Source organism: Mustela erminea, chromosome 15 (assembly GCF_009829155.1).
Source record: "Mustela erminea isolate mMusErm1 chromosome 15, mMusErm1.Pri, whole genome shotgun sequence".
NCBI lineage: Eukaryota > Metazoa > Chordata > Mammalia > Carnivora > Mustelidae > Mustela > Mustela erminea.
In genome coordinates this window covers 56,597,674-56,624,636 of record NC_045628.1, presented here as the reverse complement: position 1 = coordinate 56,624,636, position 26,963 = coordinate 56,597,674, and the positions used below count along the sequence as shown (strand labels likewise).

The following is a 26,963-nucleotide window of genomic DNA, read 5'->3' as shown; positions in this document are numbered from 1 at the left end:
ACAAAAAATAACAAGCGTTAGCCAGGATGTAGAGAAATTAGAACCCTTGTGCACTACTGGTAGGAACATTAAAATGGTACAATCACCACAGTCTGCTGGCCTGTCCTCCTGATTTCGGACTCGGCAATCCCCCACAGTTGCATGAGCCTATTTCTTAAAATAAATCATGTATGTATACACATACAGACATACACACACACACCCTGTTGGTTCTGTTTCTCTGGAGAACTCTAATACATACCCTTTAAATCCATTCCCTACAAACGTAAGTTTGCTTTCTCCCTAAGAAGTGAGTTCATGGTATACACAGGAGCCTGCACCTTAAGTTTTTCCTACTTAATAATGTATACAGATATCTTTCCAAGTCAGCCAGCTGAGATCTAATTCATTCTTCTCAAGAGCAATACAGTAAGCCATTGTATGGATTATTATTTAAGCAGAGGATATACAGACATAGAAGTTTCCAGGTTTTCTGTTCTTCATTCTGTTATTTGTATCAGACTTTCAAGAAACCTATTTATACACACTGTCTTTGTCTTGTATTCCTGTTTTGCTTCAGAATGGATTTAGTTATACTCTAACAAAAATTTAGTGTCTTATCTTCCCAGTTGCCAGTTTAGAAATAAATAGCCTGGATTAAAAGCCAAATATGTCTTTTTTTTTTTTAAGATTTTTATTTATTTATTTGACAGACAGAGATCACAAGTAGGCAGAGAGGCAGGCAGAGAGAGAGAGAGAGGAGGAAGCAGGCTCCCCGGTGAGCAGAGAGCCCAATGCGGGGCTAGATCTCAGGACCCTGGGATCATGACCCGAGCTGAAGGCAGAGGCTTTAACCCACGGAGCCACCCAGGTGCCCCTAAAAGCCAAGTATGTCTTAACAGGTACCATAATGCGCATGACGGTTCTACTGTCCACAGGCCTTTGAGAAACACTAGCAGCCAGTGGTTCTTGCTAACCTTCATACGAAGTCAATTGTGTGTGTCATTTAATCTCTCAGGTAAGAGAACTAAGAAAGTGCCCATTTTTCCCGGCTTTATTTTTTTTTTTTTTTCAATAAACCACCATCTTTAATTCAAATGTTAGTAAGACAGGCACCTAGAAAAAAAAAAGTGTTATGTTTTTTATAATCTTATAGAGGTTTCTTTTTAATTTTTATTTTTGTTTAAGTAAGCTTTACGCCCAGTGTGGGGCCTGAACTCATGACCCTGAGATCAAGAGTCACATGCTCCACCGACTGAGCCAGCCAGGTGCCCCAAGAATATTTTTAGGTGAAAAATTTAATGAACTAGGTTTGTGTTCTAGCCCATGGCTCTTCTAAGCCAAACACAGGTGCCTTTGCCTGATCCACAGTTAATCAAACATCCCAGCCCGTCTCTTGCCAATGCCAAACGCTGGGAGGACAGAGGGAACCTGAAGGCTCAAGGCACCCATGCCATCACCCTGGTATTCCGCATTTCCAGAGGACCTTACCCAGCCAGTCCATGGATCAAAGTCACTGGCCTCTGCTGGGCTACAGAGGATTTCATATAGTGGGAGGTCACACAGATGTTCAGGCAATAAGGAGGGTGATCCTGGGGTACCTGGCTGGCTCACATGATAGAGCGTGAAATTCTTGATCTCACATTGTAAGTTCAAGCCCAACATTGAGTGTAGAGATTATTTAAAAAAAAAAAAAAAAAAAAAAAGATGACCCCCCCAACAACTTCTCCATGAGGAGAAATGTCTGTAGCCACTTTCACAAGTGCCATTTATTTCTACTCCAACCTTCTGGACTCTTTGGAGCTTGTCTTTGTTTAAAGGTTTCTATTTCTCCAAAATAAACACAAATCATTTGGATTGTTATGTATTATTTCAGTTTATTAAACAATGAAACAAAGCTTATACCACATATTCCAACAATGCTTAAATAAAAGAGCTTGAGATATAAAGGCTTATGAAAAATGTATAGTCTTTACATAATACATACTATTTCTAGCTCATGAATAAATATGGAGAACAGGAGCCTTTTTATATCACAGATCGGCAACATTCAGCATCGATGATTATACAAATCCAGGAGCAGACAAAAAAAAAATCCATGATCTTCATTTTAGTTATAAAAGCTAAAAATCCTTTTGCCACATTTAAGCAATATCCAAGGGGGCTGGGGGCTTGTAGTCACACCCCTGAAAATAAGGGCACTGACTCTCCAAGTCCTTAAGTTCTCTCTTGGTTAGAAGCTTAACAATTGCATGAACTCCTTCAGGAAGCAGAAAAACCAGAACAGGTGAAGATCCTGTTCTATATAACGTGTTTTATAAATCTACCCTGGAGAAATACTTCATTTTTGTCTTTAAAAAATGTGCTCAACTTTTATAGTGAGGTTTCCGTTTCTTTTCATCCTGGTATGAACATGTACATAATCTGAATAAATTGATACAATCAACATTGCATGACGTTGACTCTTGGTCTTCAAAATGAACTTGCTTCTACTATTTTAGAAATTTAATGTACACTTCAAAAATACAATGTTTTCTTCATTTAAAAAAAAAAAAAAAGTGGTTCTTAAAAAAGTAATCCTTTGAACTAGAGGAACCCAAAAGTGAAAGCCTTTCTGAGAAAGCCCTGACCAGGTCAATGGAATGTTTTGGTAAGAAGAAAAAAAATCTCTGTCTAAAGATAATGGTTCAGTACCAGGAGCCAGGCCCCAGTGCGCTTGCTCTGCAGTCACGTCTAGAGTGGGCGAGGGGATCTGGACTTTCAACTAAGTCTTTAACCAAACACCTACACGCCACTCCACCACTTCTCTTCTTAATGACTTTGTCTCGAGTTTGGAAATAACCTTTCTACCTCACGATATCTTTTTCCAAGTAAACGTTCATAGAGAAGGCAACGTGAAAGTGATTGGCAGGGAAAAGGCCCCATCCGGAAGAGAAACCTACACACCTTCAGTGCTGGGTACAAGGAAAGTGGTGATCCAGGGTGGGAACAAACTGAGAACCTGCCCCGCAAATACTTTAGTAGGAGGGTCCATCCCAGAGCCCCCGTCAGTGTGTCATGTTCTCGAATGGAAGAACTGAAGGTACCCAAGTAAATACGTCCCCTTCCCTGGGCTGTCTTCGAGAAGTGTAAAGTTCTTCGGGTTCTCAGAGTCACTTTGTAGTTTGAAAAGAACAAGACGAAGGTGAGAAAGAAGAGGGAGAACAATTTTTGTTGTCTTGGGGAAAGAAAGGAAGATGCTATATATTTTTTTCAGAAACCGGAAAACAGGTGCAGCACTGAAGAGATAGTTTCTAAATTTTCAAGCAAGTGTTTTCCAACCAAACTGAACAGGAAGTCTGAGGACTTCCTTAATATAACTTCCTTAATATAACAGGACATACCTTAATAGATAACCTGAACTAAAGTAAAAACTGAGAAATCCGGAAAAATCAACTCTGATTCCCTCACAACATCTTGCTACGGAAAACATAATAAAACTTAGACCGTGTTCTCTTTTTTCACAAGGCCTTGGCGAGGGGCTTTGCTAGGGATTCCAGTGAGAGTCCCATCATGAAACCTCTCTCTCTTCTTTACACCAGCCTGTTGATGCTGGGATTCTGGCGGGACGACAGCAGGGCTGAGGTCCATCGCCTACCCACCATGCAGGCAACTAGAAGCTATTCTTGTCTTCATTTGACCCTCCATATCAATACAGGTTATCGTCCCCATTTTACAGAAATAATAAACTTTGCTAAAAATCAGAGCAAACTGCTAACATTACCTAAGACTGAACCCCAGCTGCCTCAAAGATCTTCCATCAACATGGACCCTGCCATGTTCAAAAGCCAACACATCCCACCGTCATGGATTTAGAGATTAATACTTCCTAACAATTCCTCACAAAGGTCAAGCCTTCGAAGGCCGAAAATCACTTATTTTAAGTGAAGGATCCTGCCAAAATAAGAAATTATAAAGCAGGGCAATGTTCCAGGGCTCTGTTTCCTGTACTGTTTCCACCTGGAATTGAAAGGGCCAGGTCTCCATGTGTGAAGGTTCTTCAGCTGACGAGAAGGGACAGTCCCCAGTTCAGGAATAACAACACCCTCTTGGAGGCTCTATTCCATGGTTCCGATGAGCTTCTCTAGAGCAGCCTGGCATTCTTAGCTTTACCCTGAAGAAAACGACACCGAGTTCCTGATCTTCTCACAAGTTCTCTTTAGCAAGAAACGTATGCTCCACATGCGGTCTTTGATGTCGAAGGGCACTTGCATGGTAAGGACTCGTGTTTGGATGTTAGTTTCTAGCATGAAACAGTCGATGCACGGCGTCCACTGCCAACACACAGCAATCTGAACTAACCCCTTCAGAATCTGTGGTGAACCAAGCAGTGAGAAGCAGCGTGACACGCAGGAAGCTTTATTGGTTCAAAAGGGAGTGTTTTCAGAGCGCTGTCTCATGCAGCCTTGACTTGTCACAAGTCCAATTTCTTCAACTGCTCATAGGTCACAAAGAACTGCGGTTACCGGTTAAGGCTCACAGAGAAGAAGCCATCTTAACAACCCAGACCTCTAAAAACAGGGTCACAGACAGCACCTTTAACAGATACGTCTGGGCAGACCACGTGCCATGAGCAGGACTGAACATGAGGGACTCCATCCTTATCCAACCCATAAGATCTTCCCACTGGCCTCCCCAAGGTCAGCCTAAAACAGAACCACCACAGCAGAGATATCCAAATCCCTTAGCACCAGCTCCCAGAGCCCCTTTGTAGATGACATCCCCCCTGGCTAGCTCTGGTGACTGCTGAGCTGGGCAGACTTTCCAGGACAGTAAATTCTGTGTGGAACAGAGACAGCAAGTCCTGGGAAGCTCTCCTCAAGCTCTCCTCTCCTCACGGTGAGGCAGGCCTTCAGCAAGGGGGAGGCACAGATAAAGAGAAAGGGGAGGGATGGTGAAAACCACATTCCCTTCTTTGTAATTCTGCCCTTCCCTGTCTGATGAACCTGCCTCCCACTTGGCATACAGGAAACAGTGCTAATTGGCCCAATAACTCAGGAGCTAATATCTGTTTATCCTCAGGCATTCTCTAAAATAAGCTTTCTAGAACACCGCTGTCAAACCACATCCTTCCCCAGGGTGGCTTGGGATATCAAATCAATCCCTGTTTCTCCTTGTACTCTTAAGTATTCTCAGCTTCTAAAACAGAGTCTCAATAGAAATCTGTATTGATGTCATTCCCTTTCAATAATACCAGCACTAAATCAAGATTCATATAGTCCAGCCCAGAGATTTTATACCTGCTGAGATAAAAACTGCGTTATTATCTCTCAGAATCAGAGGAATTCAAAACAAGCCACTTCTAAATTATCATGAATAACATGACAGTTTATACAATCTTCGAGCTCCATCTTTCTTAAGATGTACTGGGGCAGAAAAGGATACAATGATATTCCAAGGACCAAGTCTCAACCAATTTGGCCAAAATCCTTTATACAGAGCAAAAAACCCTTCATTCTTCCATGTCTGTTACAAAGAGCGGGGAGAAAAACAAGTTAACTTGAACTTTCCAATTAGGTCAAATGTGTTAATAATTCATTAGGAGCCAGACCAAATGATCTGTGTTTCTTAAAAATAAAATCCTGTTCGAAGAGACTGTTTAAAACCTCATTGCCCCCTGCCCCTTTTTGTTCTTTAAAGGCTTCTGCGTTGAGGAAGACGTGTCAAACGCGCCCACGCCCCAGCAGGCAGAGAGCAGCCGGAGGAGGGAGAAGGGAGACTGAGGCCCAGCTGGAGTCGCCTGCCTCTTGGCCACGTGGGCTCACGAGCAGGTGGGAAAGAGGTGAAGCGATGGCGGTAAAGACCTAATTCAGAGCATCTACTTCACATCTCTAGGTGGATAAAGACACGCCTCTCTGCTCCGCTGCAGCAGCACTTGAAGCCTAGGCTGTGCCCGCGTCACGCCAGAGAAAAGGAACAGCAAAGCAGACCCGGATGCTGGGCTGCTGGCAATCTAGTCGGGAGACAGCTGCGAACCTGCATCCCCTCGTGATCAGGAGGCCTCACTGTTCACACTGAAAAGTACAGTAAGAGCGACGTGTTCTTTTGAGAGATGTCTGAATGCGGGATATTCATTCCAGCAGGACTCGAGAGGAGGGAGGTACACTTTGGAAGGACACACAGTTCTACTATGATGGCAGAAAATCTGACTATTTTCTCTCCCTTTACAGCAGAGCAGCGGTAGAAAGGAAATGAACTTTCATTTCTAAAGATTCATCGAGATTTTGTATTTATAAAATTAGCCCCAGTGTGGCCTAAACTGGGCACCTTCTCAAGGTTGTGGAGCATCATTCATGTCAGTTATAACACCCTGAAAATTTAGTCCCTTCTTCAGTTAAACATATATATACAAATATGTGTATGTGAATATGCAGGTCTATATTCACACACACACACATATACATTTGGGGGGCAGTTCCAATGACCGAAACAAACCACTAGAATAGTGAAGAGTAAGTAAAATAGATTAGCTTATTTCATAAGAGTCCCTTATTATTATTATACTAACAAGGCTTACTACGCATGAATCCAGGCACTATCCTGTTTTGTAGGCATCATCTCAATGATTTTTACAAGAACCCTATGACACACGTGCTATTATTGTCCCATTTCACTTATGAGGAAACTGAGGTAGAGTCTGAACCTCCGCCAAAGTCAGACAGTGACCAACCCACAGGTTTATCTTGCTCTAACCCTTGTTTTTTTCATGGTGATAAGAAAACTCTTCAGAGGGGAGCAAGGAAGCTAATAAGCCATGCAAGGACCACATGACCCTGCCCAGGGGCACATCCACTCTCACCTGTAATAAGCAGTCCAGGGTACCTGTGTAGCCAGAGCACGTGCCATCCCGTAGGACTCTCTGATTCATCATACGTGTTCTCACAACATCCACAGGGTTGGAGGCCAGGGCCCCAGCCAGACCACAGGTGAAACTTGAGCTGTGAAAAAAGGAAAAATGAACAGTTCATCACCACTGAGCCACAACCATCACTAGCAGAGGCAGGAAACAGCCTCCTCCCCAACATCGCCAAAGTGACATGTAACAGGAGGCAAGGTCCCCAGGAGAAGGCCCATCACTAGAGTGCTGCATCAACTTCTTAAATATGGCACTGACTATAGTGGCTTCTAAATTCTGGTCCCAACTAAGAACACCTTTGAGGTTCCAGAATGTCAAAGAATCATAGAAACATGAAGGAATGTCCTCCAATGATGATTTATCGCATCTGTTTGCTATAAGCAGGCATCAAAGTAATTTTAGCCCTATCATAACCATACTGTTCTGGGAGAGCAGAGAAAAAGTCCTCATTGTAATGCCTCCCCACCCCACCCCACCCCCCGAGGGGTCTCCGGGTCTACGAAACTTTCCATCTCACAAGACTAAGACCACACTTGGTATCCATCAACTCAGGGCAGTGTGTCTCAACTTTCACACTTCTAACATTTTGGGGATCAGGCAAGTCTGTGTCGTGGGGGGCTGTCCTGTGCACTGTAAGCTGTTGACCAGCTCCCTGGCCTCCACGAAGCACATGCCAACAGTATTCCCTAATCCTATCCATCTGAACAGTCTCCAGAAATTGCCGAAGGTCCCTCGAGGGGCAAAAATCAGCCCTCAGTGGATGAAACCATGATACATCCATACTAACCTACAGCTATTGTAAATTCATGAAGTCTGTCTGTATGTATATGGAAAGATAAGGGGAGCATATTATTAAATTTAAACAAGGAAGCAACAAATACTGCATGGTACCACTTATATGTGGAATCTACAAACAAACAAAAAATATAGAACCCTAGAAACAGAGTAGAAAAGTGTTGCAAGGGGTGAGGGATGGAGGAAATAGGGAGAGGCCGATGAAGGGCCATAATCTTCAGCTCTAAAATGAACAAGGGCTGAGGATCTAATATATAATAAGGTGACCACAGCTGAGAACACTGTCATATAACTGAAATTTGCCAGGACAGTAAAAGTTAAATGTTTTCATACACACACACACACATACAAGGATAAACATGTGAGGTAACGTCAATGAACTCTGGAGGCAGAGTCTTTCACATTGTGTATGCATATCAATCATTATGTCATATGCTTTTAATAGCTCACAGATTTGTCAGTTATAGCTCAATAAAATTAAAAAATTAAAATAATAAAAATAAAAAGAGAATGCTTAGCATGATCTTGCTTGTGTAATAAGCACACATGATATACATTTATAGACATATCTGCATGTGCCCAAAAACCAAGCTGTTGACCGTGGTTACCTATGTAAACAGATAATAAGAACTTTCACTTTTTCTTGGTTTACTTTTGAATTGTAACTTTTCAAATATGAGGATATATTCATAAACCTTCTTTAAAATTTCTATACATTTATAGCAAACTGCCACCCTGAATTAATGCATCCCTAAAATATCATTTAAAAAAAAATCTCTAGGGGGCCTGGGTGGCTCAGTGGGTTAAAGCCTCTGCCTTCAGCTCAGGTCATGATCTCAGGGTCCTGGGATCGAGCCCCGCATCGGGCTCTCTGCTCAGCCGGGAACCTGCTTCCTCCTCTCTCTCTGCCTGCTTTTCTGCCTACTTGTGATCTCTGTCAAATAAATAAACAGAATCTTAAAAATAAAAAAAAATCTCTAAACATACAGGAAGTGGGTATACACAGTGTCTCCCATGAGGCCCGAGAGAATCAGATGCTTCTTGGTGAGGTCATAGACTGGCAGCTCCACGCCAACAACGATGGCAGCCCTCTGGGCCGTAAGGGACACGCCCTGAATAAAAATAAGAACAACCAAGTTTTAGACAGCTCTCCGTGGAACCAGCCTTGGGAAAAAACTACACAGTGACAGAGTAGAAAAGTCCAGACGATTAAGAAGTCCCACGCCCGGTTCTGATTCTGGCACTAACTGTACGACTTTGGCCAGAACTTGGCCAGGCCAAGTCGCCTCACAGAGGCTCCGGTTTCCAAGTACATACCGAGGACCCTACTGGATGACCTTTAGGGTCTACTCTGTGAACGGACGGGTCACTGGAATACCAGGGAGCAGCAGCCCATACCAGCACTTGCCTATTCACGGTCTTCACTTAAGGACCAAGAAATCACACAGATCAAAAAATCCATCATAACTATGACCTAGAAAACCCTTCTCTATAAGAATTTTTTTTAAACAAACAAAAAAATGCTCCATCTTCACAGAATTTCTTATCCATGAATTATTCAAAAGGTACTTTGAAACTATGACATATTCCTTGTAATTTCCATTCTACAGACAATAAAATTAAGGAAGAAAGCAATTTTGAGGGCAGACGTCACTCTTCTTCCTATATGCCATTCTGCCATTCGGATTAAAGAAGATGATGGAAATAGGAAAAATAAATTCAAAGAAGGAAAACAGGGAAGAACTAAGTCAGGAAGTTGGCGCTGTTTTGCGGACTTACCTTCCACAGGCCCCTTGCTCCCTCTTGCTGGTAAATGTTAACGAAGTTGCCTATCATCCCACCTTGAATCGTGCTGCTCTGTGCCTGCATCCGAATCTAAAGATTAAAGACAAACATGAGAAGGAAAGCACATTTCTCTCCAAATGTAGACTTCTCAAAACCATTCAATCTGTTGTTTACTAACCATTAAAAGAACTGCAGTATACATGGGACCGTAATGCTAGTTTAAAATGCCCCGGTAGGATTTATAAGGATTTCTATTTATGAGGATTTAACATTCATAAGGATTGGTTCTGAGACACTCTGGAATCAACAAAACGCATCCAGCGCAGTCCAGAGCTCATTAAGTGTCCCCAAAAATGGATTTTTGAAAGTAGTCTTTTGAAAAGGGGAAAAAAAAAAATTAGATTATTTTCTTCTAAGTTACTGAACAGGAAAGAGAATGTGATGGTATGCTAAGATTTCATGTAACTGATAAGAGTATCCAGCATACGTGGCAGTACAAAGCATGGGCAAGGGTATTCCTTAAATTAGTTACTTCAAGCCTCTACTCTTTCCAACCAGCTGAACCAAAAGGTATGCAAGAGAGCTGAGCACGAGATGACCACACAATGCCCATCACACTCAGTTACACCTGAATGTACAAATAACCTTGACAACAGCCACAGAATTTTTATGACCAAGATTCCAACATAAAAATAATGTTTGCCGTAGCTCTCCAAATTTTTTTCAAATTAAAAGGGATTTCCCACTAAAAATTTGTTCCTTATTTTTGTTTAGGGAGCAATTATCTCTAACTTCTAAAGGAAAGTGTTACTAGCATGCTAACATGGGAAAATAAACCAAAATACAGGAACTGCCTTTCTACAAGCCCGTATGTATGTCTGAGAGATTAAGGGACATATGGATATTTCTCTCCACTCTTTCCCAACAAAATCCCAGCAAAAGCACCTTCACACATGCTGTACTCTACACACTGTTGCACAAAACTCTGATGTCTATCAGAATCTCTAATTAGAGTGAAGGCTCTGAGGGCAGGGTCCTTATCTTATTTGTTTTTGGATCCTAAACACGTAGTATGTCAACTAATAGAAGGCAGAAGCAGTGAATGCTGGTTAGCTAATAGGAACAAAAAAGGAGAGAGAGGGACAAAGACAAACATCCTGAGAGCCTTGACAAAATAAGTCCTGGGGCACCTAGGTGGCTCAGGCTCAGCATCGGCCTTCGGCTCAGGTCATGATCCCAGGGTCCTGGGATTAAGCCCTGCATCGGGCTCTCTGCAGCAGGGAGCCTTCCTTTCCCTCTCCCCACTGCTCATGCTCTTTCTCTCTAATAAAAATCTTAAAAAAAAAAAAAAAGAAAAGAAAAGAAAAAGGAAGTCCTTACTAATTTCTATTTTGTTTAATTAGTTTATTTCCTTGTCTTATTCCAGAAAGAATTTAAGGAGGCTGTACCCTGGTGTTGGCAACAAGGTCATCCAATACGTAATGTCTAAGTGCAGTAAGGAAATACTTCCATTCGTATTTCCTGAAACCAAGTTAACGGATAACATCACGCATTCAGAAATGGTCATCAGTGAGCCAACTTGTGTAGAACCTGCAGCCCATCCATTTTTAATGAACCAATAAAACCTGGAAGATTTTCAGTGAAAAATGAAATTCAAATGTATCCAAGCCCAAATTCTTTCTCTGCTTAATCACCAAAAACCTTGTCTCCATGAGCTCTACTTTTGAGTTCCTTCCAGATCAGTGGGAAATCCACCCAGTGGAGGTTTCGAAGTTACAGTCTTCATGACATTTAAATTATAAACAAGTTCACATATACATTATGTTATATTCACAGCTTTTCATTATCTGAATGTTGTTGTCAATAAGAAAACGTGGAGTATGCCTGAAAGATATGGATTGTGGGGCGCCTGGGTGGCTCAGTGGGTTAAAGCCTCCGTTTTCAGCTCAGGTCATGATCCCAGGGTCCTGGGACCGAGTTCAGCATCAGGCTCTCTGCTCAGGAGGGAGCTGCTTTCTCCTCTCTCTCTGCCTGCCTCTCTGCCTACTTGTGATCTCTGTCAAATAAATAAATAAAATCTTAAAAAAAAAAAAAAAAGAGATAATGGATCGCACTGCTTACTTTCAAAACATCAGTTGGATTAGCGATGGTTGAGGATATGACTCCAGAGAGAATTCCACACACCACATTTATCAGTAGAGTTTCATCTATAAACAAGCACATATTATTCAGCTTTTCATATACACAGAGCTCTTTGTATCAATCGCTCAAATATAGGTGTAACTTGTTTACATACTGCTTGTACATCTTCAGAGAATAGTAAAATCTCTGCTTTATAAATAAAGCAATTTTTTAAAAGATTTTTAATTTTTTTAAAGAATCTCTATACCCAGTGTGGGACTTGAACTTATGACCCTAAGATCAAGAGTCACATGTTCCAGTGACTGAGCCAGCCAGCAGCCCCTGAATCAAGCAATTTTTAAAATATTAGGAATTTTGGGGCACCTGGGTGTCTCAGCGGGTTAAGGCCACTGCCTTCAGCTCAGGTCATGATCTCAAGGTCCTGGGATCGAGTCCCGCATCAGGCTCTCTGCTCGGCAGGGAGCCTGCTTCCCTCTCTCTCTCTCTGCCTGCCTCTCTGTCTACTTGTGATCTCTGTCAAATAAATAAATAAAATCTTTTAAAAAAATAAATAAATAAAATAAAATAAAATATTAGGAATTTTGCTGGCTTAATGGGATTTTGCCTAGCAAAATGACTTGATACCAAAAAAGGAATGTGAATTCTCATGCAAAGTAGACAACCATATACCAATACACTCTTGTGTTAAATGCAGACCACTCTAGTAATTAAGATGAGGTATATCTCATAGGAAAATAAAAAAGATACACTCCTGGAGCCCCTAGGTGGTTCAGCTGGTTAAGCATCCAACTCTTGATCTCCGCTCAGGTTATGATCTAAAGGTCCTGGATCGAACCCCAAGTCAGATTCCATGCTCAGCTGAGCAAAGTCTGCTTGAGATTCTCCCTGTCCCTCTGCCCCTTCCCCCACTAGGGCATGTGAGCACACACACTCTCTCTCTCCAATAAATAAATAAATCTTCAAAAACAAAAACAAAAACAAACAAACAAAAAACACTCCTAGAAGATACCCAGAAGATAAAGTTGTAAAAAAAAAAAAAAAAAAAGAAAAAAACAGAAAAAGTTGTATGGATTAAAGCAAAGTCACAGAGTCAACAAGCAATAGAGTATTAGAATTCAGTTCATGATACTAAGGAGGGTATTCACTGCTTTCCTGAAAAATAGGCCATAATTCCTGATTTTGGAAATTTTTAACTACAACAACATACCCTCCAGTCTGGGTCTCTTGGAGATGGGGACAACTAAAAATTTGTTAAGACTGCCCCTTCTTTAACCATCACCATCACTCCCCTAAGTTCAGGTAAGAACAGACTGGCTTTAAGCACTATTCATTCAGACTTTCCAGCCAGTTTTCTCCTCAGCAGTAGTAAAGTCACAATTAGGCTCAAGAAAATCTGATCTCACCTTGACTAGAGACACACAACCCACCCAGCTCCTATCCACAAGTGGAAAAAAGACTCCCCACTCACCTTCTTGGTGTTCCACAAACAGTCGCTTCAAGCTCTGGTAAGTGCCTATCTTGATAGTGCCATAGGAAGCCTGGCGTAACATCGCAGGGGCGATCCTGTCACACCAACATACAAAAGGACAAAGGTCCTAAAAATCACTTTAAATCCTCTAGAAGACACACACACACACACACACACACGCATACACACACAGATGCAACCATGTGTTTGCCTTCTACAATCAAACTATGCTAAACCAGGTTTCTCACAATTCAAAATCCAACAAAAAATATAGTTGTGTTGAGATAAATTTACGCAAATTATTAGTTTACTAAGTGAAAGCTCAACCCCTTGTAGTTATCCTTCCAGAAAAGGTAAGTGACCGTGGATTGTTTGCTCACCGGTGTTCAAGGGAAATGGCTCTCTCTCCTCTCTCAGGACCAAGCTCCTGGTGAAACCCGCCCTCTGCAAGCAGCCAGCATTCTTCATTACTTCTCTGGAGCACCTCTCCCACCTCGTTGGAGGCCCTGTTCTAGTCCTTTCCTCTCTTAGCCTTCTGGACCCCAGAACCACCCGGGGGCAGTTGTCCACCCAGCTGTTCCTGAATTTCCCAGCTCCTCCTCAAAATGCAGTCCCCCTTCCCTCTCCCCTCTCCATCAAAACTGCCCTCACCAAGGTGACCAGTTGACATCTCTGTCACTAAATTCATCAGGTGTTCCACTCAGTACCTTACATGACCTCTCTGTGGTATCTGCTACTGTCCACCCTGCCCTCCGTGCAGCTGTCTCCTCCCTGAACTCCACAACATCCCCTTCTCGTTTGTTTCCTTTTCTCCTCTGCCTCCTACTTCTGTCCTCTGGGGGATCCCCAGAATTCCATCCTGTGCTTTCTTCTCTCCCCGCTCCACACACTCCCCGGACGATCTCATCCACTCCCACGTTTCCAGCACCATACAGACTCAGGACGCCTAATTCCTGCTTCCAATACTGATCCAACCATGCATTTCCAACCACTTTGCAGATTTCTCAGTGCACATCCTACACCCAGCCCGTCTCCAGATCCAGAATTCCACAGTGGACTCAATGTTCTTCCACTTCAACTGATCAGCTCTCCTCTCTATTTCCCGGACCAGGGAAGGGATTTGGGCCCTCTGGTGGACCAGATGAAATCAGGATGCCTAGCCCATCCCGAGGCTGTCCACGCCCTGACCCTTTACTATGGCTCCAGCTCTTCCTGCTCACTGCCTCCCACACCATACCCACACCACCTTACTTGCAGTTCCTAGAATGTACCAAGCTTTCCTGCACATTCTACCGGCTCTGCAGAAACACAATTCCCTTCTAACTACACCTGGTTAACTCACTCTTCTTGATCCTTCAAGCTCACACTGGGCACTGCCTGCCTGGATCAAGCAGCCTTCCCGAAACACACCCTCCCCTGTCCTCATAGTCTGGGCTTGATGGCCTGCCTCTACCAGACCCAGCACTCATTAAGAGAATCCATCATACCCCCTCTTCACACATCTGCAGCCCCAACGAAGCAACAGCTCCTTCGCGACTGTGTATTGCTGCTGATCTCCTTCTGTGCTCCCAGATCCAGTCTCAGCCTTCTCGGTGATGCTCTGCACCCTGAGAGGGAGGTGCTCACGGATGAGTCATTCAGGCTCCCCCGACTGACTTCCAGGTGGATTCCACCAGCCAACAGTGGGATGGAGGGAGCAGGAAGAAGAGGGATTCTCCTCTCCCTGGCGCTACGGAAGCATCATCCCCCCACAACTACTGTTTGCTCCTTCAAGGCTCTCGTCCTAACAGGCTCTGCTAACACCATTCCTGTGCTTGTCCTTTTGGTCCTAGGGTTGGTAACAACTTCTCACTTTGATCGTTTCTAGGTACCTCAGTATTCTTCCTTTTTGTTCCCTTAACCCTCAAGTAACCCCTCCATTCAAGTCTTCTCACTGAAACCACCCAAGTGAATTCTGTTTTCTCCAGAACTCGGGCTGACATAGGCACCTGTCTTACTTACTTTCCTATCCCCTGCCTTCAGCACACTGTTCCCTAAATGTTGAACTAAAGAAACGTTGTTCACAACCCTTACCCACAGAGAACACGCCATCATTTTCCTTAGAGCAAAAACCTTGGTAATTCAGAATAGCCAAGGGGAAGGGCTTTTCTCAGAATGAAACACTGAATTATGAAATTTTTTTGAAACGTAATTTTTGCATTAGTATCTGTATTTGAAAATAATAAAAACATACTTTCACCACAACGTTCACTACTTAAGAGATACACAGAAAATAAAATTGAAATGAAACATGAAAAATCTCCCAAACTACTTGCTCTTTTCAAATATACCTCAAATTTCTACTTTTTCTCTATGACATCTTACTTTTCAGTCTATTTCATTTGGAAGATCAATAATCAAATATAAACGTACAGAAGTCTACTTACCCTGAGTACAGAGCTTTCAGCCCTTCTTCTTTGCCTATCCGCACTAACGCGTGCAACATTCCTCGATACCTGATTTCTTTGAAGTTTGCATCATTTGTCTGGCCTTGAATCTGGAGCCGGGTCTTGGTTAAGTCAATTGGAAAAGTACCTTAAAATTAAAAAAAAAAAAAAAGAAATATTTCACTCAATAAAAAGAAATTCCACTCAATAAAGGAAACATGATGACCTATTACTGAGGAAACATTTTGACTATAACATAAAGAAACAGAATTAAGAAATAGCAAATACTTTTGCAATCTTTTCTCTATTTGGGAAAAAAACTAGGAACCAAAAGATTAAAAAGACCCCAAAGATTCATAAACATACCTTCCTTTTTTTATGTAGTTTCCCATATCATTCGACATAGGATTTGAGAAAGCTGCACTACTGCTGTGAAAGGTAGCTACGCGGAATGATTTACACGAGCAGGAAATTTTAAAATGTTGTTATTTTTTTGCATCTCCGAAAGCTAAAATCGGGTTCAATATGAATGAAGAGAGAGACGTTCCTTTAGAAAGGAACATCTCACTTTGTATTCTGTAGTGTAAAAGCCAATCTGTTTCATGCAGGTAAAAATGTTTAACCCAGAGGTGCCTGGGTGGCTCAGTGGGTAAAGCCTCTGCCTTCATGATCTCAGGGTCCTGGGCCTGAGCCCTTCATCGAGCTCTCTGGTCAGCAGGGAGCCTGCTTCCCCCTCTCTCTCTGCCTGCCTCTCTGCCTACTTGTGATCTCCGTTTGTCAAATAAATAAATAAAATCTTAAAGAAAAAAAAAAAAGTTTAACCCAGTGCCTCATGGAGAGTCCACAGAAACATGTAACACTCATTCTCAGCAAAGGTGACCCACCGTGGCCATGGGAGAGCCGACCCACACAGGCAGCGAAGTGGGTGGGTGGTTCAAACACCTTCACCCCCCAGCCCTGGTCCTCACAGACCCTTCAGGGGCAGCCCCTGCCCCAGGACGGCAGCGACCAAGCCTTGGGAGCCAACCACGTGTCCAGCCCAGCACCTGGCACTCGGGAGCGGCTCACAATATGCTGAGTGAATTATGCCAGGACACAGACAGTGCTAACCAGAATGCGACGTGGAGCTCAGCGGGGAAGGAAGTCCCGGACACAGTGTGGCTAATGGGCTCGGGGAAGACCAGGGGCTCCGCATGGTTGCTAGCCCCAGGCGCTCACGGGGGCACAGCGGGGAAGGACGAGGCACACCCAGACAGACGTAATCTACAAATGACTGATAAGACCTGCTGTTTGATTAACAAGCTCTACTTTCTCCACACTGAACTCTGAACTCTATAAACTCCTGGCAGCCAGATGACCACGTGTCGGAAAAACATACCAAAAGAAGACAATTTTGAAATCGGAGATTAATGTTTTCTATTCTCACATGCTGTGCTGGAACTACGGTCACATCAAACACCACAGAGAGGAGCAAGCAAGGGACCTGAGTGCCCCCCACCCCAGGGGGTTCCTTACCGCATTCCGCTGTAATGGAGGCCAGCCCTCCGTACACAAAGGGCTTCCAGTTGAGGGCAGACATCTTCACCACTGTCCCTTCTCCTGGATCAGAGAAACATAGCCTCCGACAGGGTCTTCCCTGGACACAAAAGGAAGGCATGTCGAAGTCATAACTCCATGCACAAGCAGTTTCTTCTTTAAAACCTGTGTTCCATCTGGAGACTGCCATCAGATGCTGTATGTGAACCACGCTCCTCACCCCCACCCCAGTAGTTCAGGGGAGCCTCGCCTTCAGAAAGCAAAGCTCAGCTACCTACAAATCTCATTTTATCAGTTGCCTGAAATCGCATTCAGGCCTTAAGTAACGCAATATGCTGTTCCCATGATATAGTGAATGTATTTAGTGGAACACAGGGGAGGCTATTTTCTGGGTAGTCCCTTTTATCTAAAATCCACTCATTTTCACTCAACAACTATGGCCATTTGTCACCACTGTCTTTGTCCCTTAGGTCCACTAGAGCAAAAAAAATGTTGCAACCCAGTGTCCCAAGATAAAATGACAACTACTCCAAAGTACCACAGTGTACTTCTAGTTCACACTCCATAAATGTTAGTTTTCTTTTCTTATCCACCTCACGTTAAGAGCTGAGAGGTGTCTTGGTTTGAAGGAAAGGGGTGGACTCTAGGGTCAGAGTCACACGTCATCCTTCCTAGGGAAGTTCCTACTAACCTCTAGGGTTTTTCCTCAACAACGTCATCACCTTCCAAGCAGCGAACACAACCAGTTAGAGGTGGGGCCCACGCTTTTATTTACTACGCTAAGTAAAATGCCTAGTTTGTACTCCCATAGTGGGGAATAAATATACACCTTCAAACTAGCACAAAAAATACAGTCAACAATTGTCACCTTCCATCTGCCTTTCACTTAAAAGGTGCTCACACGCTGTGACACGTAGTTACACACCTGCCATGCCTGGTCCCACACATTTATTACACATTCTGCAGTTTTATGCACTTTCAGTTGGTAAATCTGGCCTCTGCCAATAACAGGAGAAAACATGCAAATTAACACATATTTGCATGTGTACTATCAGCCATAATTATTGTGATTTGAAATAAAATTCCTAATTTATTATAATCATTACTGGTGAGCAATACGCCCAGGGTATTTACAAGTTTTACAAGTTTCCTAAGACTACATTTCTCAAGAAAGGCCTGCCTCAAGTCATTATTGCCAAAAATGGCAGTTTGCAACAAGGCCCAGGGGCTTGCTTAAACTAAGAAAAAGCACAAGGAACCCAAAGGAGACTCTAAATACATCTACATTTACAGACATTAACCGAATTCAGACTGGTTACAAGTGAGTAAGATAGGGGCGCCTGGGTGGCTCAGTCTTTAAGCATCTGCCTTGGGCTCAGGTCATGTATGATCCCAGGGTTCTGGGATCGAGTCCCACATCCAGCTCTCTGCTTGTCAGAAGGGAAGCCTGCTTCTCCCACTCCCACTCCCCCTGCTTGTGTTTCCTCTTCTGCAGTCTCTCTCTCTGTTAAGTAAGTAAAATCTTAAAAAAAAAAAAAAAAAGGTAAGATAAAGGGCTCTATAAGCATGGAACCTGAAAAATCATCATTTGCTTTATGTTTCAGGACCAAGAACAAGTCCTGCCCACAGAAACTCATCTCAACTCCCTATCATCCTTACAAATATTTAATAATATCTGTACATAACTAATTCTTAACCTAATGATATTAATAATATAATGATTAATACTATGAGCTATATACACTGTCAGAACACGTTAATAATAAATTTAATAACTCATTAACATTCCACTAGTACCATTCTTAATCCATTCTAGGAGTCTGCTGAATTCAAATTAAGAAAAACAAAGCAGTAACTATGTAACAGTGACACGCGTAAGCACTATAATTTGCCATTATAAAAGTGTCTGATACAGACAAACAATATCACTGGATCCCCCAACAAGTCTGGGATGGGAGAACAGAAAAACAGACTAGGAAACAGAGTCTCAAGCAAGGTGCCTTGCCCAAGGGCACACAGCTGACGGTGTAAGAATTGGGCCTCCAACCCAAGGCTTCTGATTCCAAATACAGTGTTCCTTCTGCTACAACTTGAGGCTGTATGCAACCATAAAGGAGCGATGATGTTTTAATTAAGGAGAAAAAAATGCTAAGCACCCTCAAAAAAGGTAGTACTGATAAGCAGCATCTTATAAAAAACAAAAATGTACTTAATTTAAAAGTCTTAAGAGAGACTATAATATTCAGAAGGTAGGCAGTCAACCTAAACAGCAATAGTTTTTTTTTTCCAGTACACAGTATACAAAGATAGTATTCAAATAAATTTTGGGAGTTGTTCACGGTGGTGAAATTCTCATACTAATAAAATAAGCCATTTGGTAAACAATTCAGAGGCACATTACACATTCAGGATGCTGGTGGTGGTGGTGAGCGCCTGGGGCTATCTAGTTCCAAAACCTCATCCCCAGAAAAGAAAACCATTACCCAGTTGATCCCCACTCCCCCGCCCCCCAACAGCCCCTTCCGGTCTGTGATACTATGTACACGGTAAGCATCTGTGTGGCACACAAAACTCCTTATTAGGAGTTCCTAAGCTGACGACCAAGCTTCTGAAAAGTTCAGACCCTAGGGCCCCACCTAAGGAATGAGGACATCGGGGACATCCAAAGCATCTGCGCTGTTACTGAAAATCAGGGAGTTATATCCGTGGTGCCCAATTCGCACCTTGGAACACTTACCACTTAAATGCCCACTTTACGTAGTTAATTCTCAGTGATGATGTTAGAGCTTATCCTTCTCCTTACTCATTCATTTATTTATTTATTTATTTTAATTTACTTATTTGACAGAGAGACAGAACAGAGGGAACACAAGCAGAGGGAGTGGGCGAGGGAGAAATAGGCTTCCTGCTGAGCAGGGAGCTCAATGTGGGACAAGGACCCTGGGATCATGACCTGAGTGGAAGGCAGACGCTTAACGACTGAGCCCCACAGGCGCCCCTTACTCATCTTATTTAGTAGTGACTCTTTTTCTACACACATGTATGTTCAGAAAGTTTCCTGCAAACTGTCAGCAAAACTTTAAAGGAAATGGAATCATAACTAATCTCAAATTTAGAAGCAAAACAAACATTTTTTTAAAGACTCTAATGCCATATGGCCTCATGCCATCTCAGCAATTAACCTTCTGGTTTCCTGCCACTACTTATTTGTTTTACCAGCTTAGTTTTAATGGCTACTTTTGGCGACTTTGTCTTACATCAGTTTTTTTTTTTTTCCCCAAGATTTTATTTATTTGAGAGAGAGCGAGAGCAAGGGAGTGAGCAAGAAAGCATGAGTTGGGGTAGGGGGGGAGGGAAGGGACAGAGGGCAGAGGAGGAGAAGAAGGCGGCTCCCAGCTGAGCCGACCTGAGCCAGGATTATGACCTGACCTGAACCAGACGCTTTACCAACTAAGCGACCAGGTGCCCCTCCCTGCCCGCCTGCCGCCCCCACCCCCCATCTTCTGTCAGTTTTGATACTAACTTTTCGGTTAGATCAAAACCCAAAAGCTCTGGGTTCAAATGCAAATACTCAACTAGAACTCAAAACTGCTGTAGAAGTGCCTCTCCAGGGTTTTGAATCAAGTGGGCGGAGCACACACCCAGCTGTTCCCATTCAGATGCGCCTGGACCATAAACTCATCTTCCCCAAGTGAGTGTCCATTCCTGCATCCCCAGGTTAAACTCTGAGACAGCACTTACTTTCTATTCAATTACAATTTTTAAAAGTTAGCTAGGAATAGGGTAAAAATCTTTCGCTTTCCTAATGCTAGGACTAGATTACTGGGGAGTTAAGCCTGCTGCCTGCCTTCCCACGTTAATGTTTGCTGAATATCTTAGGGACGCCTGGGTGGCTCAGTCAAGCAGCTGCCTTCGGCTAAGGTCAGGATCTCAGGGTTCTGGGATCCAGTCCCGCACTGGGCTCCTTGCTTCTCCCTCTGCCTGCTGCTCCCCCTGCTGCGTTCTATCTCTCTGACAAAAAAGTAAATAGACTCTTAAAAAAAAAAGAAGAAAAGAAAGACTACTTTGGCTAATCAGACAGTATCAGTTGTTGATCCAACTAGAGAAGGTTCTAGCTAAAGCTGGAATAGGAGACATTATGTTCAGTACGGTATGCTGGCCACCGCAGGCAGAGACAGGGTTGCGGCTATCTCAAGCTGAAATCTCTTTTCAGTAAACTGAACCATTTCTTTGTTTTGGAGCACTCTTTGGAAGGGTTTTTCTTACATACGTTACTTAACTTCCTAGCACAATTCTTTGCGAAAATCCCAAATCTACTCAAGCCCCAGGCACGACAGTCCAGCACAGTCAGGAAGCCTTCTGTCCTTAGCAGTCACTAGTGTCTGGATGACATCTCAGCCTGAGACCCAGCGAAGGGATTACAACTTTGGAAAAACTCCAGTGTCGGGCATACCAGTGCCTGTGATCACTTCCCACCCTGCACTCCTCTTTAGGCCATACCCTTTAGCCCTACTAAATCTTGGGACCACTTCTCTGCTGCGTTTTAAACACCATGCTAATAACCACAGCCATCTTTACTGAGTATCTTCCATGCCAGGCATTGCTATAGATTTTCCACACAAGTAATTTCATTTAATCCTTACAACCCTATGAAATCGGGAACGTTAGCCACATTTCACAATTGAGGAAAGACAGCCTCAGAGAGGAAAAGTGAGTTTTCCTGGTCACACAGCTACCAAGTATGCAAACTAAGGTCTCCCTGAAGGAACACATGATCTTTCTCCTCTCTGTACTACAAAGCCAGATGTTATTTTCCAAAGGCTGTTAAAAAAATATTAGTGGGTGGCAGTGCTGAAATTCTGCACAATCGGAATAAATGTACGATTTTCCTGCAAAGGACATACAAACTTTCCACCTATTTCTTTTTTAAAGATTATTTATTTATTTATTTGACAGAGAGAGATCACAAGTAGGCAGAGAGGCAGGCAGAGAGAAAGAGAGGAGGAAATAGGCTCCCTGCTGAGCAGAGAGCCCCATGCGGGACTCCATCAGGACCCCGAGATCATGACCTGAGCCAAAGGCAGCGGCTTAACCCACTGAGCCACCCAGGCGCCCTCCACCTATTTTTTTAAAGTGTTTCCTGAGTGGAAATGCCTACAAAATTAAGGATTCCAAATCTTTAGATATGTACTAAGTTACTATATCCTCTCTCACTTAGTACTTATTCTCTCCTTACCTCATTTGCACAGCTGCAAAAAGAGGTAAAATATACGACAGTAATTGCTTCTGGAACTTCTGAAAGCTTTCCAAGTTTCTGTTTTATAATTAATTCTGGATAAGTTCCTTCAGATTTACTTAGGTTTCCTTTTCAGTCTGCAGTCTTAAACTGGAATCACAGTCTCTAAACTACTGTGCCCTCTTAAATCTTTGTTCCTCATATGTTTGCCTTTCATAGACTTTCATTTCCCATTCTCTTTCAAGGTACAGTATGGAAAATAAACTCATTACAGCCTTATGAAACGTGGAATTTAAAAGGAATCTTAGAAGTCATACCTCATTTCATACGAATTAACTGAGCCCACGATCACAAAATTTGGCAGCGGCAAAGCCAAGACCACCGTTCAGGCCTTTCAACTTTTTTCAGTACCCGAGGAAGATGAAAACTAGAATCTGTAGGACAGTCCCAACACTGTTCTGCTCTTCTGGCGCAGGAGCAGCAATGATGAACACCGCAAACGCTTTACACGAATTTACACCTAGGAAGACTCTAAGATCCAGACCTACATTAACCTTCCAAGCAAATGAAGTGCACCCGTCCCTACAAACGTGAGCCAACCTGCAGGAGCAATTCAAAGAAAGCCCAGTGTGCCCTTTTCCAGAGTAGGACGCTGTCGGGCACCGGTGCCGCACACTCCGAGTGAAACGCGAGTGGGAAGGATGCAGAGGCAGGAGAAACACACCGTGGGGACCGGGCCGCACAGTTGGGACCTGTGACGCGGGGGCATAAGTCACCCCACGCAGCCAAGTGCTGAGGCCCTGCAGCCGGCGCCCCCGCCGCCGGCGCCCCTGCCGGAAGAGGGCGGCCCGGCCCCGGAACCTCGCGCCCCAGGGAGCCGGGCTCCGCAAGCAAACCGGGTAGCAGCGGCGGACGCAGAGCACGCGCGGCCCCGTCGGCGCTCTCCCGGGCCGCCATCCGACCGCAGTCCCAGCCCCGGCCGAGGCCGACCGGAGGGGCAGCACCGCCCGCGGCCGGGCAGGGAGTCCCACGCCGACCAGTTCAGGACGCCGCGGCGAAAGAGGGACGGGCCGGTGGAGGGGAGACCCAGAGCAGGCACTGAGCAGTCAGCGCGACCGCGGCGCGGTGCTCAGACACTTACCCGGCGGCGGCGACTTCCTCTAGCCCCGCTACCTGCGCTCCAGCGCGCGCGTAGCCAACCCGCACCGCAGCTGGAGAAAAAGCTCCAGAGCCGCGAGCGGCCCCGCCCATTTCACCCCGCGGGGCTCCGCCCTCTGCCGCGGCTCCCATTGGCCACCCGGGCCGCGGCCACGCCCATGACAGCCGGCGACTGGCTGACCGCGGAGGGACCGGGCACTGAGTAGCCGGCTCCCGGCTGACCAGGCGGGGAGCTGTGGGAACCCGGTGACTCCCACGGCCTCCGGGGTCCACCCCGCAGTGCAAGAGAAACTTTAGGGAATGCACCGGGAGCCTCAGAACTGGAGACTTCTTGGGGTGCTGCTTCCCTATGTGAACCTCCTCAGCCGGAGAAAGGGAGAGCTCACTAATTTTTTTTAATCCCAGTTTTTTCATTTGAAAATTTACGGACCGATGAAGAGTTGCAAAACTAGGGGCGCCTGGGTGGCTCAGTGGGTTAAAGCCTCTGCCTTTGGCTCAGGTCATGATCCCAGAGTCCTAGGATCCAGCCCTGCATGGGGCTCTCTGTTCAGTGGGGAGCCTGCTTCCCCGCCCCCGCCTGCCTCTCTGCCTACTTGTAATTTATGTCTTCAAATAAATAAATAAAATCTTTTAAAAAATTAAAAGAGTTGCAAAAATAGTACTATGAAGCGTATAACCTTCACTCAAGACCACCATTTCACATTTGCGTCCTCTCACAATGTAGGCCCCACCCCCAACCTTTGGAAAGTCGCACACAACCCTGCCTTGCCCCTAAACATCTCACTATTATCATGTATAAGAAGCTTAATACCATTTCTGTCATATCAGTCAACATACTGTCTTTATTTAAATTTCCTTTATTGTCCCAAAATGTCGTATAATTGCACACTCGGGATCTACCCAAGATTCACCCGTTCCGTTTAACAAAGTGCCTCTCTAGAAACTCCTTTTATCTACTAGGACTTTCACTTTGTCAAAATCTTTCCTAACTTCCACATATTGGAAAAGTCCAGGCCAAATGTCTTGTAGACTGCATCATTTTGGATTTTTCGAATTGCTCCCTTATGAGCAGATTCAGACCAAACATTTTAGTAGAAGTGGGAGGTGATGTGTATCTCCATGTTCTTTTGTCCCATCATCTGTACCACCAAGTTGGATCACTTGATCAAGGCATGGGCGGGCCAATCTCTCCACAAAGATACTGTCAGAAGCTCAGAAATGATAGAGGTAACACCAAGGAATCACTAAGCTAGTAATCAGTAAAAGTTTATTGTGCACACATCAGAAAGACAGTTTGCAAACTGGGAGCACTCAAACCAGAACACGGAAGGAGGCTCAGAATTACGTTATAAACAGCTTCTATAGCCAGAAAGCAGTGGCTATTCTTCACAGCGATTGGTTATAATATTAGAATTTTCTTAAACAACAGGGAGCTGGTCAGTGATTACCTCTTATCAACCTTAACAAACAGCTCAAGCCTTGCTTAGGATTTTCAGAGGCATAAGCAAGACATTATCCAGGTGAAGTTAGTCTTGCAAATTAAGCTTTGTATGATTAAACTGTTTTTTTTTTTTTTTCGTTTTGTTTTGGTTTGGTTTGGTTTTTTGGTCCATTCAGAGAATTTTCAGGCCTGGTCTCCCTTTCTTTTTTATTTCAACTATACCTCTCTCCTACTGCAGCAGAGACTCTCTATAGCCATAGGCTGAACCACATGAATTGTTTTGCGCAAGGGGTATAAGCACACACCAATGAATGTTTATTGAATTGTGTATAAAATGGTGATTTTCTAATGCTATCTTTCTTCTACCCATCTAAAGAAGAGTACCCCCTTTTTTCTCCTTTTCTCATTTTTTCCCCCTGCTTCTCATCCTTTTTCCCTTCCCAGCTCCCCTTCCTGACCTTCCCCTTTTTGAGTTAACAGTGTCGACTCAGTGTGGACTCCTGCATTTTGAAATCCAACTTAATTCACTTACTATAATTACTATTACTATTACTGCATCACTATTATTACTTTTGATGCTCAAATTCCTGATATTTGATCAGTGGAAGCCCCCTCACCTGGTTCCTTTGATTTTACCTGTATAATACCCTATCAATCTTTGAGCACTTCGTTGTTTCCTGACCCAAGACCTACTAACATTTCACTGAATCTTCTCTGCCCTTGGCAGGAAAACCCTCGCTGCTTTTAGGAGGAAATGGCACTTAGAAAATTAGATCAGGGGTGCCTGGGTGGGCTCAGCGAGTTAAAGCCTCGGCCTTAGGCTCAGGTCATGATCCCAGCGTCCTGGAATCGAGCCCCACATAGGGCTTTCTGCTCAGCAGGGAGCCTGCTTCCCTTCCTCTCTCTTTCTCTGCCTGCCTCTCTGCCTACTTGTGATCTCTGTCTGTCACATAAATAAAAATAAAATCTTAAAAAAAAAAAAGAAAATTAGATCAGAGTTCTTGTGCTCACTGTCACTGGGATGTCATTCTTTCAGGCCCTTACAATGGACAAAGATATATATATTTGCATAAATATATCTATGGAGATATAGATGTAATGCAGTAAACAGTATACCTTTCACCCAGATATAGTTTTAAATCATGAATTCATACCTCCATGTCAAAATCCAACATCAGAAAGTCTCCTTCTTTCCATATTTATATCTTCCTTCTCCCTCAGTGAAAACCCTAGTTCACGACAGCATCAATGTATTTGATCATTTATTCTATAATATACAGAAACCAGATGAGAATCACATACCAGTACTACCACCGCAACAAATCTTCTAAACTTAAGATTTCTTGGCAGTTTCTCATATCTTGATCATACATCCTTCTAAATTATGTGCAGGTAGAGCACTGTGTTCAAAGTTTACTTGAATTCATTGCTTTTTGCTATGGTTATGTTCTCTCTTTGATATATTGTCAGGTTGGTCATTTTCATTTTCATCAATTTTAGATTTTTGTTTTCATCTTTTTTTATTCAGTTTCATTTTTTGAATGTACAAAGCATCCACATGGTTCAAAATAAAATCTTACAAAGGTGTAACTCCCTCCCATTCCCTACACTCTGGTCCCACTCACCTCCTAGCAGTAATCCTGTTCCTCAGTTTCTAGTATATTCTTCCACTGTCCCCAAGTTAAAAATATATAGAACTATATGGATTTTTTAGTTATCGATTGCTGTATAACTAAGCTTACCAGCTTAAAACAACAAGCACATATGAGCTCACAGTTTCGGTGGGTCAAAAGTCCAGAGGGGCTCCCATAGGCAGTGTACCAGGCCTCCCAAGATTGCAGTCAGGGTGGCACCTGGGGCTCCAGGCACATCAGGGCTTGAGTCAGGGAGAATCTGCTCCTGAGTGCACACAGCCTGGCCGTTGGCAGGCCTCAGGAGATCCTGTTTCAAGCTCACTCACATGGCTATTGGCAGGCCTCAGGTCCTCACTGGCCACTGGCCAGTGTATTTGTTTCCTGGGGCTGACATAACAAATGACCAGAAAACCAGAAACTAGATGGCTTTGAGAAACAAGAATCCATTCTCTTTCTCACAGTTCTGAA

General features: G+C 43.7%; 1 protein-coding gene across 4 annotated transcripts; it reads right to left on the bottom strand.

Moving 5' to 3' along the window:
* Window positions 1–1,788: 1,788 nt before the first annotated feature.
* SLC25A30 (solute carrier family 25 member 30) lies at window positions 1,789–26,738 on the bottom strand. Of its 4 annotated transcripts, XM_032314755.1 has the most exons (11): window positions 26,636–26,736; window positions 26,016–26,128; window positions 17,006–17,126; window positions 15,491–15,638; window positions 13,065–13,159; window positions 11,576–11,661; window positions 9,449–9,544; window positions 8,657–8,781; window positions 6,818–6,956; window positions 5,404–5,484; window positions 1,789–4,474 (listed from the first exon to the last, which is right to left on the bottom strand). In XM_032314755.1, the coding sequence occupies exons 2-11, from the start codon at window positions 26,034–26,036 to the stop codon at window positions 4,433–4,435; spliced, it is 954 nt and encodes a 317-aa protein (XP_032170646.1). In that variant the 5' UTR covers window positions 26,037–26,128; window positions 26,636–26,736; the 3' UTR covers window positions 1,789–4,432. The 4 variants fall into 4 exon arrangements, with proteins under 4 accessions (XP_032170646.1, XP_032170649.1, XP_032170648.1 ...); XM_032314758.1 differs by lacking the exon at window positions 9,449–9,544 and having other exon boundaries at window positions 26,636–26,738; XM_032314757.1 differs by lacking the exon at window positions 26,016–26,128 and having other exon boundaries at window positions 26,636–26,737.
* Window positions 26,739–26,963: the final 225 nt, after the last annotated feature.